Source organism: Protobothrops mucrosquamatus, unplaced genomic scaffold, assembly GCF_001527695.2.
Source record: "Protobothrops mucrosquamatus isolate PMUCROS unplaced genomic scaffold, P.Mucros_1.0 scaffold243, whole genome shotgun sequence".
Lineage (NCBI taxonomy): Eukaryota > Metazoa > Chordata > Lepidosauria > Squamata > Viperidae > Protobothrops > Protobothrops mucrosquamatus.
In genome coordinates this window covers 561,980-579,921 of record NW_015386593.1, presented here as the reverse complement: position 1 = coordinate 579,921, position 17,942 = coordinate 561,980, and the positions used below count along the sequence as shown (strand labels likewise).

At 40.4% G+C, this 17,942-nt stretch overlaps 1 protein-coding gene across 1 annotated transcript; it reads left to right on the top strand.

The window, feature by feature from the left end:
- Window positions 1–3,458: 3,458 nt before the first annotated feature.
- LOC107286070 (collagen alpha-6(VI) chain) lies at window positions 3,459–9,638 on the top strand. The gene is made up of 4 exons (XM_015814365.1): window positions 3,459–4,071; window positions 4,698–4,794; window positions 4,972–5,183; window positions 8,809–9,638. The coding sequence occupies exons 1-4, from the start codon at window positions 3,459–3,461 to the stop codon at window positions 8,979–8,981; spliced, it is 1,095 nt and encodes a 364-aa protein (XP_015669851.1). The 3' UTR covers window positions 8,982–9,638.
- The last annotated feature ends 8,304 nt before the right edge of the window (window positions 9,639–17,942 follow it).

The window sequence follows — 17,942 nt, the reverse complement described above, 5'->3', positions numbered from 1 at the left end:
TCCAGATGATATTTTTAGAAAATATTTTCTCCTGATGGGAGCGCTCTCAATTTTTTTTTTCTGAATGTGTGTGAATGTTGTACAATGCCTTAGCCATGAAAGCCAACTGGGTGACTTTGGGCCAGTCACTCTCTCTCAATCCAACTCACCTCACAGAGTTATTGTTGTGGGAAAAATAGGAGAAGGATGGTATGTTGGATACGTTTGCTCCTTGAGTTATTTGTAAAAATAATAAAGACATAACACAAATAAATACAAATAAATAAATTACAACCATTCATTTCCCAGAGCGAGCAATTGAAACAGTGTGAGTCCAGAGACCAAAGTGGGTGAGACCCCCATTCATTCTCTGACACCCCACATCTTGTTTCTGAAACTTAACTTCTTTTTTATCTCTCCTATCTATACATTGGGGCAATGATTATTAAACTTAGTCTGTGTTGTGTAGGTTCTTATTTCAAATATAAAATTAGCAATCACAACGCTTAATTCATTTTCACTTGGTCCTTTGTAGTTAGTTATATGTAAAAGAAAATCTGAAGCAAAAACTTATCCTTACTGATTATTGGATTTGGGCAATAAGTAAGAAAATAAATCTCTTTCAACCCCAGAAATTGTTTAGTAACATTGTACTTGACATGATTTTTTCTTTTGTGATATTTAGAAACATGCAAACTCAATGAGGTAATTAATGCATTCTGGGGATAGCAAAAATAGAAGTTAATCCAGGATTATTCTTGCATTTTAATTGTTGTATGATGCATTTTAGAAAGCTAAATTGCACTCTAGATTCCCATTCCAAATGTATAATGATTTTTACAGAATCTTGAATTTTACTCTGATTTCTTGCCAGTTTTTTTTTAATCCTTTTGGTTTAGTTTCAGAAGTTGTAAACTTGAGAGCAGTAAAGGAAATAATTAATTTCTTTGGAACCAGATGTAAAATAGCAGGCCATATTGAAAGATATCCAGCCAACTCTGAAGGGAGTATTTTGCTTGGGTATTAGCAAGGCATGATTTCCCCCCCTATGTATAATGCCTGGGATGACCTTGATTTACCTTTGATCATGTTCTCCATCAATGTAAAACTCTTTTTCTTTCAAAAGAGTGGGAATCATAGGGCATCTCTGTGAAAATATGAAAGTGAATCTAGATTCATTCATTTAAATTAAGATTAGGAGTGAATTAGAGCATGGTGCATGTTCTTGTCTGGTGGATGGAATTTAATTATAGAGGGGAGTGGAGGTGTTTTTGTGGACAACTTTTTTCCATGACCAAGTTCCCAGGAGTGGAAAATATTAGCATTATACTGACCATTGGGGTCCAACCTCTGAACTGGAATATTCAGCAATGGACTGGGGAGAGACATCAGATGATTTTATATATGGAGGCAAACCACACCCTTCCCCCAGGAACTAAGCTAGGCCAAAGAAAGGCTAAACACGCTATTAATTCATACTTGAAGCCAAACTTATGTGAACCTCCATTATGAACCAAGGGATAACTGAATCTTCTCATTTGAAATTTAGAATTTTATGAAGTTTGCAGTACAAATAATAATTCTAAAATGTTTATTATGAAAAGTCTGTAGAAAGATGGACATCCCCTTTATTCCAGATTATCAGATTAAGATATAAAAATAAAAGGAAGCTCTTAGCACCAGCTGAATATTTTTGATTTCCACTCCACTTTCTAAAATATGGCATACATATTACTATTACCATTATTTGCTTTCCTGTTATTAAGCAAACCGGAGCTTTCCTTTGATTCTAATACTTTGATATCCTCCCAGTAATGTACTTTAACAGACCTCTGAAATTCCTTTCTAGCTACATAAGTGTGTGTTTCTGTGTGTGCATGTGTAAATAAAATACCTTGCAGTTCAGAAAATATTTTCAATGCATTTCTTCCTATGTTGTCTTCTCATTTATCTAGACAGATGATACTGGTCGATTTAAATTGTTTGTTTGGGAATCCAAGGAGGAAGAGAGATTGAATTATGTTTCACTTTGTTCTCTCTGCTATGGTGAGCTCATTGATTCTCATTACTTCTTAAAATGGTTATATATACCTGCTAGGTCTTTTAATTTCCGAATTCAAATTTCCTTCATCTCTTTGTATATGGATCTAGCAAGCATCAGATATTCTCTGGTAAAATTAACCAAAAAGGAGATGTCATGTTAAGATCATAGGTATTTGGTAAAAACAGCAATGATGAAAAATGATAGAATGAATGGTGCACACTTACAGTGCAGTTCTTGGCCTTTTGTATCTGCATCCTAACATCAGTCCATAGGTTAAATAATTTCAGTGATTTTACTTCCTCTTGCCTACCCCAGAGACTAAGATGGAAGCTAAGACTTTGAATGGTCTGGTACTATAAAGCTCAGCTGGAAATTTAGAAACCAAGATGTCTTGCTTAGTTGGCTTAGTGATCAAAATTACAATCTTTCAGAGAATTATGCTAATAAGAAAAAAAGGAAATTGTAAGCCAATATATGTGGAAAGTCTGAAACTGGAAGGTTACCATAACCTTAAGTGTAATCTATATTTATTATATGGAGAGGGTATTCTACCTGTGGACCATGATTCATTGTTTGGTTTTTATACATTATTTAAAATATTTTTAAAAGAAATAATATAATTAGTTTATTATGAACAGAAGATATGGTTAAGTTAAATAGGATGATTTAAACTAATATTTTTGTGCAATTTGATACATTTTCATTTACTTTAGTATAATGCTTTTGTTTGGGCTATTGTTTTACTCTTATTTTATAAAATAACTTGATACTCATTATGTCCATTGCTTCTACCAGAGGCATTGGCAGCAAAAATAAGATGACAGTTACAACTGTGTGTTTGAACCCTTTCCTTTTTTATATGTGTTGTGCTGGTAACACAATTTAAAAAGGGACATGGTTTCAATTCCACAGGCACTAGTGACTTTTTTTAAACTCAAATCCTGCCGCTGGATACTCCCAGCTACTAGTTTTTAAAATAAAGTTGAACTGATAAATCAATTAATTTCTTGATAAAAGAAATAAATACATTCAGCCAGTTAATGTACAGAATATTCTCAGCATATAAGAAAAAAGAGGAAAATGTGTAGTTTATGTTTTGATGAATGAGTACATCAAATTAGAGAGATTTTTTTTAAAACATGCATCAAGTTCTGCCCTAAAATGCTTTCTCAAACTAGGTCTCCTTCAAATTTATCAACACTATAATTTCCAGCATTCGTACCCATAGCATTTCTTGTATCTCTGAGGGAGGGTAATTTCAAATTCATTTGCTAAGAAACATTTATAAAAGAGAAGCCAATCAAAATATTATCTCTATATATTCAGCTTTTCAGTCACTCCATGGAAACAGTTACTACTTTGTGCTTCTTCCACAGATACATGTAATCCTGTTTCACAATGTGAAATAAGGGATCCCCCTCCAATTAATATAAATATGGATATAGCTTATATCATGGATGGCTCTCGGGATGTCAGCAGTGAGGAGTTTGAAACTATGAAAGAGTTCATGAGCAACATGTTGGATTATTTTGCTATTGCTTCCCTGCCACTTGAGTCAGACAAAGGAGCAAGAGTTGCTCTGGTACAACACGCTCCACGAAATTTCTCAGGGACTGAATTATCAAGCCCAGTATCTGAAGAGTTTGACTTGACTACATACAGCACTAAGCACCTGATGAAAATGCATATTCAGGAATCACTTCGTCAGCTGGAAGGTCCATCAGCTGTGGGTCATGCCCTAGAATGGACCATTAATAATGTGTTCTTGGGCGTCGATAGGCCAAGAAAGCACAAGGTCATTTTTACAATGCTGGGAAGTAAGACAAGTGCCTGGGATAGAGAGAAACTTCTAAAAATGTCATTGGATGCTAAATGCCAAGGATTCACCATGTTCACCTTGGCCCTTGGCAGTGAAGCTGATGATTCCGAAATGACAGAACTCTCCAGTGTTCCAGTGGAACAGCACCTATTACACATGGGCAGAGTTGATAAGCTTGAATTGCCATATGCTCTGAGGTTTAGCAAGGCCTTCTTAAATCTTTTGAAAAGTAAGTGGTATACTTTAATTCCTTTTGTGGGACTGTTTGTTGATGCCTGATACACTTGTTATTTTGACATCTACATGGCTTGTTAGAGATGCTTACAAGTGGCAAATTAGAAAAATAAGCTTGGATGCAATCACATTCTGATTTGCTAAGTGACATTAAGCCAGTGTCCTAGTTTGAACATAGGTCATTATTATGTCTTTGTCTCAGTAATCTCTTACCAAGCCTATGTTCAAATGCAGGGGTGGGGAACTATGGCTCCTCTATGAACTGTGGACTTCATCTCCCAGAATTCCTGAGCCAGCCATGCTTTGAATGATCTGGTAGTTTAAAGCTCCGCTGAAAATTTAGAATGCTGGCTCAGGAATTGTTGGAGTTGAAGTCCGCAGGTCATAAAGGGGCCATAATTCCCCATTTCTGATCTAATGGGATGTATATGCATGTTACGGGAATGCAAGGCATGACTCACTATCAAATCTCCTCAAATCATAGAATATGAACATGCGGACATTTGTTTAATAATATTTTTAAAATAGTATTTTTCCATTTACAAATAAGTAATTTATTGTAGTATTTGGCTCTAAACAGTGTCTGGTATTCTTTCCTTTCTTCTCCTCCCATGTTCCCAGGGGAATTGAATATTTATCCTCCTATAAACCTGCAGGAAAAATGTGACAACCTGCATCGAGGAGACACCTATCAGCAAGCTGTAGGGATAACTGACAGGTATAAAAATAAGTTCTTCTCATGAGAAGTAATTGGCAATAAACGCCATAGGCCTTAGCTGATCAGAAAGTCCTAAGCTGGATAATGGTATATCAATCTGAATTAAAGACTTCTTGGGTATAATTTTCAAAATTGTGTAACTAACAGATTATTTTCTTCTCCCTTTTCTCTCTATAGGATTCTGTTCTCTGACTCAAAATATAATGATTTATTTCAACCTTCAGAATTATCCAGGAAAAATGTGCAAAATAAAATTTTAAAGACCACCCAAGGACCAAGAGAAGAACAATATGGTCAAATAGAAAATAAATACTTCACCAGCATCAGTATTCAAAATGGGGATGGGACAGAGACTGAAGAACTTTTTGAGAAACTACAAAGAGCAAAGGGTATGTAAATAGGGATGCTTGTGCACGTTATGTAAATTGGAATGTTGAAAATTGCCAACCATTGGTTGATTTTATAAAAATTCCCTAAACATGTGAAATACATCTGTCATTATATAATAGTACATTAAAGATGCAATGTCTGCCATACATGCACTTAATGATGGGGAAAGTTTTGAGAAAAACAGCCAAAGCTCCTAAAGCTAAAGAGCCATTTATACATTTTAGTAATCAGTTCTGCTTTCTGATCAAAGGGTTAATTCTGGCAACAAGAGTTGAGACATAGAAGAAATGTACCCCATTTCTTCCCACCTCCTTTATTTTTCTTCAGCATGTTCTGCACTAAGGTAGTCAGGCCTATCATTTCGCTTATTATAGTTTCGCTTATTATGGTTTAACATAAGTCAAAGATCACACATTACTCCTAGAAGCATGAAGCTGAAAACACCAGCCTGAAGATGACGAATGGGACTTCGTCGAAATGTCGCCAAGATACTTCCAATTTTACGTGGGAGAAAACCCGAATAACCAAAAACCTACATACAAACACCCGCGAAAACCTCAGAAAACATATATTTATATATATATATAAAGTAGAATAAGGTGATCACCAGGATAAAATCATAAACATAAATGTTTAATCTATAAAACCAAGCTTTCATCGGCCACATTACTGACATCGTCAGGGTATAAAATGCTGGATCCGGGAGTCCGTTTTTATGTGGCTGGCTGCCTCTGCGCTTTGACCCTGGATCGGGTCATAGGTCCGCCTATTAGCATCGGCTGTGTAGTTCTTAAAGGGGCCATTTCTAAAGTTGTCCTCTCCTCTCCAATTGCTGCTGTTTTCTTTGTGCATGTCTGGGGGCCTGGAGATCCGCTGTTCATCCGCTCCCAGTCGTCCCTCCCCACCCCCTCATTCATCTTAGTTTGCCTCTGTATTGCTGTGCTATCTAGCATGTGTGCTTCAAGCTCTGTTCTTCTGTTTGCCAGACATGCTGCTTTCCTTGCCCGTGTGTAAACACACACACACACACACACACACACACATATTAGATAGATAGATAGATAGATAGATAGACAGACAGACAGACAGACAGACAGACAGACAGACAGACAGACAGACAGACAGACTGACTGACAGACAGACAGATAAATAGATAGAAATTTTCAAGAAAAAAACTGGACCATCATTTGTCCAAGATGGTAAGAGGACTCCTGCCTTGCATGCAGGGTTGGACTAGAAGATGTCATCAATCCTTTTGAATGCTATGATTCTATGAATCTTACTAGTGGGGTTATGTAGTTAACCATGACTGGAAGCCATTAGGTTGTGAATTGTTCCAAAAACTCAAATTTGCAAATGACACCAAATTGGCAGGAGTATCCAACACCTCAGAAGATAAACTCAGGATCCAAAAAGAACTGGATAAACTTGAACAATGGGCCCTATCCAACAAAATGAGTTTCAATGTGGAGAAAAGCACAGTTTTACATTTAGGCAGGAAAAATCAAAGATACAAGTATAGATTAGGCGAGACCTGGCTTAAAAACAGCAATTGTGAGAGGGAACTTGTAATCCTAGTGGACGATCACTTAACCATGAGCCAGCAGTGTGCAGTCACCGCCAAAAAAGCTAAAAGAATCCTGGATTGTATAAACAGAGGCATAGAATCAAGATCACATGAAGTATTAGTACCGCTTTATAAAACCCTAGTATGACCACACCTGGAATACTGCAGCCAATTTTGCTTACCATAACACAAAAAAGATTTTGAGAGTTTGGAAAAAATTCAGAGAAGAGCAACTAAGATGATCAAAGTTCTGGAGACTAAAACATACGAAGAATGGCTTCGGGACTTGGGTTTGGCTAGTCTAAAGAAAAGAAGAAATAGGGGAGAGATGATAGCTGTGTTCCAGTACTCGAGGGGCTGCCAGAAAGGAGAGGGGGTCAAACTATTCTCCAAAGCACCTTAGGGCAGGACAAAAAACAATAGTTGGAAACTGGTCAAAGAGAGAAGCAACCTGGAATTAAGGAGAAACTTCCTGACAATGAGGACAATTAACCAGTGGAACAGCTTGTCTCCAGAAATCATGGGTGCTCCATCACTGGAGATTTTTAAGAAGAGGCTAGACAGTCAGTTGTTTGAGATGGTATAGGTTCTCCTGCTTAAGCAGGGGGCTGGACTAGAAGACTTCAAAGGTCCCTTCCAGCTCTATTTTATTCTTTTAAAAAAAAAGAGAGAGAGAGACATTAAGAGCTCCCTATTGAAAATGCTACAGAACAAATATGGTAAGAAATGTATTCAAAGGAACTGTTGAACATCCAAAAAGCTTGCTGGGATGATGTCATTCATGCTTAATATCTTATGCTGCCATACTTTGCTTTTTTTAAAATCAAAGCAAATGACTATATAAAGTCTTTTTGTTTCATAAAGAGATAAAACTTATGCTAGACGGAAAACCTAATTAAAGTATAGAAAAGTCAGGAAGCTGTATGTCACTGGAGAATTGAGTATACAAGGCAAGACAGGACATTACACAGAAATATTTTTTAATTATCTCAAGATGAATTAAGTAAGGGATTTACACCATCCGGGAAAAATTCTGCACAATTCTTTTTTTCTTTGATACATTTCAAGAGCTGATAGAAAAAAATGTGGAATCTCTCTCTCAAACTGTCTTGCCAGGCTTGAAATAAGGATACTGATTCTGGTTCCAAGTGCAGAGAGTATTTCTATCTGCCAGAAATGGAAGTGATGAAGACTTACTTGTGTCTGGATTTTTCCATCATCAGAAATGAAGATGAGGGGGCCTTTTCAATTCTAGTGCACCAACCTTAGCATGGTTTTTAAAGAAAGGTTTTCTAATGTTGAGTTTCCTTTTATGTTCTAATTATTAAGAAATAATATTTTTTAGTCCTACATTGTACTGTCTTTAAGGAACTTCATTATTGGGGTTGTTTTTAAACTCATTAATTTCTTATGTTGTAATTTGTGTGTAAGCTGCTTTGAAAATCCTTGGACTAAAATGGGGAATGAAAAATAACAATAATAAATTAGGATGGAGTTGTAGAAGGTGGAATGGAAACAAAAGTGGGTTTGACAGCTGAGAAGACCTGCACAGCTAATAACCCATATCAAGCCAAAGATAAGCTAACATCTCTATATTTGTGGACTCAATGGACTCTTTTTTTCCATGATGCCAAGAAATAAAAAAAAGCAGTGAGAGGGTGTGTGGGACATAGTTCTACACAGCAGCTTGTTTGTCTTTGAGTCATAAGTTGCAGTAAAAATTATTGCAGCTGCACAAAAGGGCCTTGCCCATCCTTGCTATAGCCAGTTATTAAATCTTACAATACAATAAGAATATAAAAAATGAAAAGAGAAGCCAGAAAGATAAAAAGTAAATAAATATGAAACATAGAAATTTGATTTCTGTCTTTCCCCCCCAGTTCAGTGATCTTACTCTCATCTTACTCTCGTCTCCTTAACTCTTTTTTACTTCTGACCCATAAATCACTATTTCAGTTCTTCTTTTTATATAAGGCTTCCAATGCAACATTCTTTATTGTTTCTATACAAGTACCTTGATTTCATGTCACTAACCACAAAGCATTTTTATTTTATAGATGCTTGTTCAAAAGACACGGACATTGGGGAGTGTGAAAATTATACTCTGAAGTGGTACTACCATAAACAGAGAAATATGTGCTTCCAGTTCTGGTATGGTGGCTGTGGTGGAAATAAAAATAGATTTGAAACTCAAGAAGAATGTGATGCTTTATGTGTGGTATCACCGTAGTGTGAAAATTTATAAACTGTATGCCTAGCTATGCACTAAATAAGAAAAAAGTAGAATGAATCAAATATAAATTCCCATCTTCAGATGAAACAGGTTTTTAAATTCTTTGTTGCACAGAGAAAATCTGTACAATTCATATTTGCTTGAATGCACATTTTAAACAACAAGCATTCTTGTGGCATTTTAAAAACCAACATATTTGGCATTTTGGAGATCAGCCTGTGTATTGTCAACTTCTTAGTCCATAAGAATTTGTTTTCTGATGACTTTTTTTTTTTGCTGATAGACTGAAGTTACATTCTTGTTCCCAATTACCTTAATAAATCCTGTTGTACTTATGGAATAATGTGAATACAGTGATGTACTCAGAATTGTATCACAATACAGTGAGATTTCTGTTTCATTTTTAATGCCATTGTATTTCCATGCTTTCAGATTATCTACTTTGGGAATATTGAAAGAATTATGTGATTGAACAAAGAACATTTAATATAGATTACAAAATGAATAAAACTTGATATTGCTTTACAACACCTAAATATATATTTTGTTCAAAAAACAAAACAGAAGATGATATTTCAGACAACTGTATATTTATCTTTAGTAAAACTAGATGTAGAAATGTTTTTTGTTTTGTAAGATGCATGCAGAAGTGCAGACAATTTTTTTAATATTGCTTTTTGTTACAAATAAATACATTGAACAAAAACTTTTTTCTTCCTTTCACATGGACGATAGCTTGACAAAAAAGACAAAAGAGAGGGATGTCAGAGAGAGAAGGAGAGTGTGGGTTTATTAGAGAGGTAACAGCATCCTTTCTCTGTACCCCTTTTACTTTAGTCCTTCCTATCCTTTGGCTTCAACAGATTATCCAAAGGAGAGGAAGCCTTCCAGAAGAAAAATGTTTTCTGTACATTGTTGTTTGTAATTCTTCAAACATTTCCTGAGTTATAAATAAGCAATGTGTTGGACATTCAGCCTCAGATTGATACTCTATCATAAATTCCTTGCCCTCATGTTAAACAAATCTGACTGCCTCATGTCTTAATTAAAAAGAGAAGCTGAATCTTGAATTCGTGAAGGTCCATAATAATAATAATAATAATAATAATAATAATAATAATAATAATAATAATAATAATAATAATAATAATAATAATAATAATAATAATGATAAAGTTGGAAGGGACCTTGGAGGTCATCTAGTCCAACCTCCTGCTGAGACAGGAAACCCTATACCATTTCGGACAAATGGCTGTCCAGTTTCTTCTTAAAAACTTCCAGTGTTGGCGCATTCACCGCTTCTGGAGGCAGGTTGTTCCACTGGTTAATTGTTCTAACTGTCAGGAAGTTTCTCCTTAGTTCTAGGTTGCTTCTCTCTTTGGTTAGTTTCTACCTGTTGCTTCTTGTCCTGCCTTCAGGAGCTTTGGAGAATAGCCTGACTTCTTTGTGGCAGCCCCTAAGATATTGGAACACTGCTATCATGTCCTCCCTCGTCCTTCTCTTCGTTAAACTAGACATACCCAATTCCAGCAACCGTTCCTTATATGTTTTAGCCTCCAGTCCCCTAATCATCTTTGTTGCTCTTCTCTGTACTCTTTCTAGAGTCTCAACATCTTTTTTACATCGTGGTGACCAAAACTGGATGCAGTATTCCAAGTGTGGCCTTACCAAGGCATTCTAAAGTGGTATTAACACTTCACATGATCTTGATTCTATCCCTCTGTTAATGCAGCCTAGTACTGTGTTGGCTTTTTTGGCAGCTGCAGCACACCACTGGCTCATATTTAAATGATTGTCCACTAGGACTCCGAGATCCATCTCGCAATTACTACTATTGAGCAAGGTACCCCCTATACTATACCCGTACATTTGGTTTTTCTTGCCTAAACCTTACTTTTTTCACCATTGAATTTCATCCCCTCGTCCAGATCGTTGATAAAGATGTTGAAGAGCACTGGGCCCAGAACAGAGCCCTGGGGCACCCCACTACACACTTCCCTCCATGTAGATGCGGTTCCATTGAGGACCACATGCTAGTACGGCCGGTCAGCCAGCTACGGATCCATCTGGTGGTGATGCAGTCTAACCCGCATTTTTCTATCTTATCAAGTAGTAGGTTGTGATCTACTTTGTCAAATGCCTTACTGAAGTCCAAGTAAATTATATCCACAGCATTCCTCTGGTCCACTAATTTTGTCACCTGGTCAAAGAATGCAATAAGATTTGTCTGGCATGATCTGTTTTTGACAAACCCATGTTGGTTTTTAGTAATGACTTTGTTTGCCTGTAGGTGTTCGCTGAGTCGTTGTTCTGAAAAGCTTTGCTATGTTCTCCTTTCCTGCTATTGTATGTATCTGTCCTAACAAGGTGAAACAGATGCATTTTTTTTTACTGGGAAATCTTAACTTTCAGTGAGAAAATAGTACAAGATAAATTGTATTTTTAATTCAGTGGAAAATCTTTTGAATTTTGGCACATATCAGTTCTACTTTAGTGGAAATGTTACTATAGTCCAAAACCGCAGATGTTTTCATAAAGTATTTTCTATCCATTAATGCAGGGTGATTTTTTTTGTACTTTAAAGATGAATAAACTTTTGTTCTTGCTCATACACAGTCTTCTTTTATTTGTAAGAATAAAGATCTTGATCACATAATACAAAATAGGAAAAGATTAGCATCAGGTGAAATTCAAATATTTTGAAAACATACAGGTACATTGAAATGAGCATGATAATAAATATTATACATATGCAGATAGAAAGATATTACTTTCCTTTGTACAATGTAAAACAAATAACAATGCATCACTTTTTGAATCTGAAACCATACAGTTCCTTTAGTTCTCCAGGACATGGATTTTTTTTGAGCAAGCATGTATAAACATGAACCATAATGTATGAGGAAAGCCCACTTTTAATTGAAATGTATTTGGATAAATATGATATATGCATACCAGGATGGAGAAGTTGCCTATAAAAATTTATAGCATGCTACATTCCTGTATTTTTAATATTCCTATTCATGCTGTGTGGAATTCCTAAATCCAGATGTATAGATGTCCAACTATTACATTTCTCAAAAGTATCTTCAAATTGTTTTTCCATATGCTATATTTTACAGGCTACTAGAACACAAAATAAACATATTCCAGCAAGCAAATTGAATACTTTGCAAATATGTTTATAGTTCTGACCTTAATAACTAGAACAATTCTGGAGAAATAATACAGTAAAACTGTTGTGTCCTGAGCCTGCAAAAGCAGGCTCGGGACGTTGCATTGGTCCCGGGCATTCCAAAAGCTGCCTGGGACCACACAGAGCGGCGCTGGCCTTGTGCGCACGTGCAAGGCGCGAAACACTCTGTTCCTATTGGTTGACACTGTTCGGGCTTCTGGCCATATAAAAAGGCTGCGTGCCTTTTGCTTTTGCTCGGTTGTTGTGGAAGAGAATAAAGTGTTTTGTTTAACATTGCCATTACTCGCTCGTGAACGAAGTACACAACCCTGGTGATGAGGATGGGATTCCTTTGCAAGCTAAAGAAAAGATTTAAGACTTACCCAGGAAGTCTGAAGAGGGGAAGACGGCGTTTGAATCAGCGTCCCAGCCTGCCAGTACAGCGTCGCTGGAGGTTGAGCTCGCCTAAAGAACCCTTTCCCCAATTCACAGCCTGCAGAGGAAGCGAGTGGTGAAGGTCGTAAAGTTTACAATGTCGAAGATTGGCCGCTTGACTGATTTTGATGTCTCCCACCCAGAGAGATGGAATTCCTACGTAGCATGGGTGGAGAACTACTTCAGAGTAAATCAGATTAGAGAAGACAGCCTAAAGGCAGCAACTCTTTTGTGTGCCTGTGGACAAGAAGCTTTTGACATCGCAGAAAATCTGGTGGCCCCTGCACCTCTGGAGTCAGTAACATAAGCTGACTTGAAGAAAATGTTGAGGGAGCATTTCCAGTCGAAGTTATCCATCATTGCTTGGAGGCACGCATTCGAGCAGAGAGACCAGAGGCCGGGTGAATCTGCTGCGGACTTTATTGCGGCCTTAAGGCAAGCAGCCAGACCATGTGAGTTCAAGGATCTGGAAGAGAGGCTGCGAGATAGATTTGTCTGTGGCTTAAGGAGCAGAGACTTACAGCAAAAGCTGTTTGCAAAAGAAGATGTCTCCTTCCAAGATGCGTTGCGAGAGGTAGCAGCTGAGGAAGCAGCAGGCGGGGCTGTGAAGGCCTAGCGCCTTGCCAAGAATCCTCCTGACACAGCTACCATCCATCAAGAGGACGCTCGAGAAGGATTAGAGGAGGATCCTGATGAGGTCGACAGACTCCATCAGCCAGCGGAGAGAAGGCAGAAGGGATGTCCGGTCAAGGCCCCAGCATCGCTTCAATGCTTCGGGTGCGGAGGATGCCACAAGCGAGCTGACTGCAGGTTTCGCTTTGCCATTTGCAGGGCGTGTGGCAGGCAAGGCCACATTGCATCCGTCTGTTTGGGTCGCCAGAAGATTCAACCTCGGGAAGAATTACTTCAGAAAGGTACCAGGGTCCCCAGCCAAAACAGGGTGGGCTTCTGCGCATCGCGCAGGAGTATTCTAAGAACAGGGACACACAAGCCCCTTAAGAAGAAACTTTCCATTAACGTAAAGTTGCAAGGAGTTCCCTTACGGATGGAGTTGGACACAGGGTCCGCTCTTTCCATTATTTCAATTACTACTTTTAAAAAGATTTGTAGCTGTAGTGGCCTTCGAGTTAAACTCAGGCCATCCAATATAATACTCACTGATTTTCAGAATTCTATGGTGTGCGTTAAGGGGGAGGCCACCCTTAGGGTACAGTATAAGGATTTTGAAGGTCCCCTAGATGTGGTGGTTGTTGGGGGTGAACGTACGAGTCTTATTGGACTCGATTGGTTCAAGGCTCTGGGAATCCAGGTAACTGGGCTGCACAGCTTGCAAACGCTGGACCTTGCAGAAGTCTGCAAGGAGTTTGCAGATGTGTTTAGTTCAGAGCTAGGATCCTACAAGGGGCCTCCCATTTCGTTACGGTTAGACCCAACAATCACGCCCATTAGGGTTAAGCCGAGGAGGGTACCCTTTGCCCTCAAAGGCAAGATTGATGCTGAGCTGGACAAATTGCTCCAGCAGGGCATTCTAGCGCCTGTGGATTCTAGTCCATGGGAAACCCCCATAGTAACGCGTCTAAAGGCTAATGGGGAAATACGTATTTGTGCAGACTATAAGTGCACACTGAATAAAGCACTGCAACAGCACGCTTATCCAGTGCCTGTGGTAAGTCACATCCTGGCTTCCCTCAAGGGGGGGCGCATTTTTGCGAAGCTTGACCTGGCACAGGCCTATCAACAGCTACTTGTTGATGAGGCAGCTGCAGAGGCCCAGACTATTGTAACTCACAGGGGGGCATTCAAGGTCAAGAGACTGCAATTTGGGGTAAATGTAGCCCCTGGCATATTCCAAAGTGTCATGGAGAGCACACTTCGAGGTATTCCTGGGGTCTGTCCCTACTTTGATGACGTCCTCATTGCTGGGGAGTCATCTCAAAATTTAGCAGAAAGGTTAAGGGCTGTCTTCACCCTGCTGAAGCTAAACTACAAGCTATTCAACAGGCCCCAAGCCCCAAGTCCAAGAGAGCTGCAAGCCTTTTTGGGCCTATTAAATTTTTACCATGCATTTCTCCCACACAAAGCTGCAGTGGCAGAGCCGTTACACAGGCTCTTAGACAAGCAGGCTCTGTGGCAGTGGACTAAAGTCCATGAAAAGAGTTTCAATGAGGTTAAAGCCTTGCTCACTTCTAATGCTGTGTTGGCGCATTTCAATGAGCAACTGCCTGTGTGCATCGCATGTGATGCATCTCCTTATGGGGTGGGGGCTGTACTTAGCCATCTGAAGGCTGATGGGACACAGGTCCCTGTAGCCTATTACTCAAGGACTCTGTCTTCTGCAGACCGAAATTACGCTCAAATTGACAGGGAAGCCTTGGCCATAGTGACTGGCATAAAGAAATTTCATGATTTCTTATATGGCCGCCATTTCACGATCTATACTGACCATAAGCCTTTGCTAGGGTTGTTTACCACCAACAAACAGACCCCACATATCATTTCCCCTCGTATGCTGAGATGGTCCATTTTCCTGTCAGCATATGACTACACATTAGTTCACAAACCTGGAAAAGAAATGGGCCATGCAGATTTCCTGAGCAGATTACCCCTGAACCAATTAGAGCCAGCCCCTGCTCCAGCCATTAATATTCTCTCCATTCAGGAGTTGCCTGAGTCTCCCCTCAATGCTAGGGATGTGGCTGCAGAAACTGCCACTGATCACACGCTTACACGCATGTTGACATGGGTGTTGTCAGGTTGGCCTGACAAGTGCCCAGATACTGAGTTCCAAAGCTTCTGGCACAAGAACCATGAGTTTTCCACTTTCAAGGGTTGTCTGTTATGGGGTAGCAGGGTAGTGATCCCAGCCTCATTGAGGTCTAGAATCTTGATCTCTCTGCATGAGGGACATCCTGGTATAGTAAGGATGAAAGCGCTTGCGCGCAGCCATCTTTGATGGCCTGGGCTAGATAAAGCCATCGAGGCCCAGGTGCACGGGTGCCAAGTGTGCCAACAGTCATGGCCTGAAATGTCTCAGGCCCCAGTACATAGGTGGGAGGAAACTCAAACCCCATGATCTAGAGTGCATATAGATTATGCTGGGCCCTTTCAGGGGCAATTCTTCCTGGTAGTTGTTGATAGCCATTCCAAGTGGCTATAGGTTGTTCCTGTTTCCTCCACTACTACTGCCAGGACCATCCAGGTGTTGAGAGGAATTTTTGCATCACACGGTCTTCCAGATGTTCTGGTCTCTGATAATGGTCCTCAATTTACATCTTCTGAGTTCCAGGCTTTCCTTCAAGACAACCTGATCCGGCATGCAACATCGGCTCCCTTCCATCCATCCTCCAATGGACTGGCAGAGAGAATGGTGCGTACCACTAAAGATGCTCTCAAGAAACTGACTTATGGTAACTGGCATCACAGGTTAGCAGATTTCCTTCTTGCACACCGCACCACACCACGCACAGCTACAGGGAAGAGCCCTGCTGAACTCCGCTGGGGTCGCCGCCTCATTACTAAACTGGACAGGCTGCACCCTGACCGGGTGGCTTCACAAGTGTCACAACCACGGGCACCTAGGAGACTCCAGGTGGGTGATCCAGTTTGGGCAAGAAACTATGGGCCTGGACATCTCTGGGTCACAGCTGTGGTCTGCAAGGTCTCGGGGCCATTGTCCTACAAAGTTGCCCTGGGGGACGGCCGCGTTCTTCACAGGCACATAGACCAACTGCGTTGGAGATTGGACTCACCCTTCCTCTCCTGGCTCTGCTCTGGGGGGGGAGGAGGACCATAATATGCATTCTGGGTCGCAGTTGTCCAGGCCTAACAGGCCCTCACTAGCTGTTACAGAGGCTGCTTGGGATTCATCCCAAGGTTCCGCAAGTGCTCCAAATAGGAATTCATTGGATAGGGGATCATCCCACACATCTATAATCACTCCAGACAGGGAGTCACACCGGGGGTATCCACAGTATTCACATATGACAGATAGTGCTCCAGACGGGGAGACTAACCGGGGGTATCCACACAAATCACAAACTGCAAGAGAAATGGAATTCCACCAGGGGCGCTTGCCTAATTCAGCAATTTCTCCCAAAAGGAAGTCACCAGCAAAGGGGGTTGCCATGGGAATGACTCCTGACTCGGGCACCTTTGTCTCGTGCTTGGGGGCCACTGAGTACTGGGGCACTTCCGCTACCCAGGATTCTCCATCTGCTGGCCTTGGGCTCAAGGGACAGTGTTCCCAAGAGGGGTCCATTGTGGACCCGGGGACTTCCACCCCTCCAAGGTATGCTGGCTTGGACTTAGTGGGTCTAGCCAGCCAGCAGCTGAGTGGGTCAACTGGGTATTTGGGGCAGCAAAGTCCTGGTCTGCCTAGCCTGGTAGGCAAGCAGGTAGGCCAGGCACCCTCGCCAGGGTCACCTGGGAACTCAGAGCAGCAACTTCCTGGCCTGCCTAGCCTGGTGGGCGAGCAGGCGGGCCAGGCAATCTCTACGGCCTTTCGGAGGTCGCAGCGGGCAAAGTGCCCACCCAAACATCTGAGAGATTTTGTGAGGTTGCTGTCAACTCATGAGGACCGGCTCAGGAGACCTCTGAGTAAAGGGAATAACTCGTGAGTGGGTTATCTGTACTAGTTTATTGATTTCGGATACATTTATTCCCAATAACAAATAGTGAAAGGGTTTGCCTGCGGGCAGCCTCGTGTATTCCACACTCTTTGCATTTGAATAATACAACTGTACGCCACTCTTCCCATTGCACGACACACACGTGTGTGCGTGAAGTATGCTCCATCTAGGGGGGAGGGGTGTTGTGTCCTGAGCCTCCAAAAGCAGGCTCGGGATGTTGCATTGGTCCTGGGCATTCCAAAAACTGCCCGGGACCAGACAGAGCGGCGCCGGCCTTGCGCGCATGCGCAAGGCATGAAACGCTCTGTTCCTATTGGTTGACACTGTTCGGGCTTCTGGCCATATAAAAAGGCCTGCGTGCCTTTTGCTTTTGCTCGGTTGTTGTGGAAGAGAATAAAGCGTTTTGTTTAACATCGCCATGTGTCTTCATTACTCTCTCGTGAATGAAGTACACAACAAAAACTATGATCTATTATTACCTGAGTAGTACAATTCCAAAACAGGTCTGTTAATCCAATTTTATTTAGATAATTTCTTTAATAGATGATTGTATGGTGTGGTCTCTTGATAGCACTGAAGTATTTGAGAAAGGACTCTATGAGGTCAAATAATTCAGAGTGGATCTGGTGGGAAAACTTTAGTCAATCCACATTTGGCTGGAAGGAAGAAATGGTTCCTCTGAAATGGAAATTACAAGGTTTAGGTAGATTCCAGTAAAAA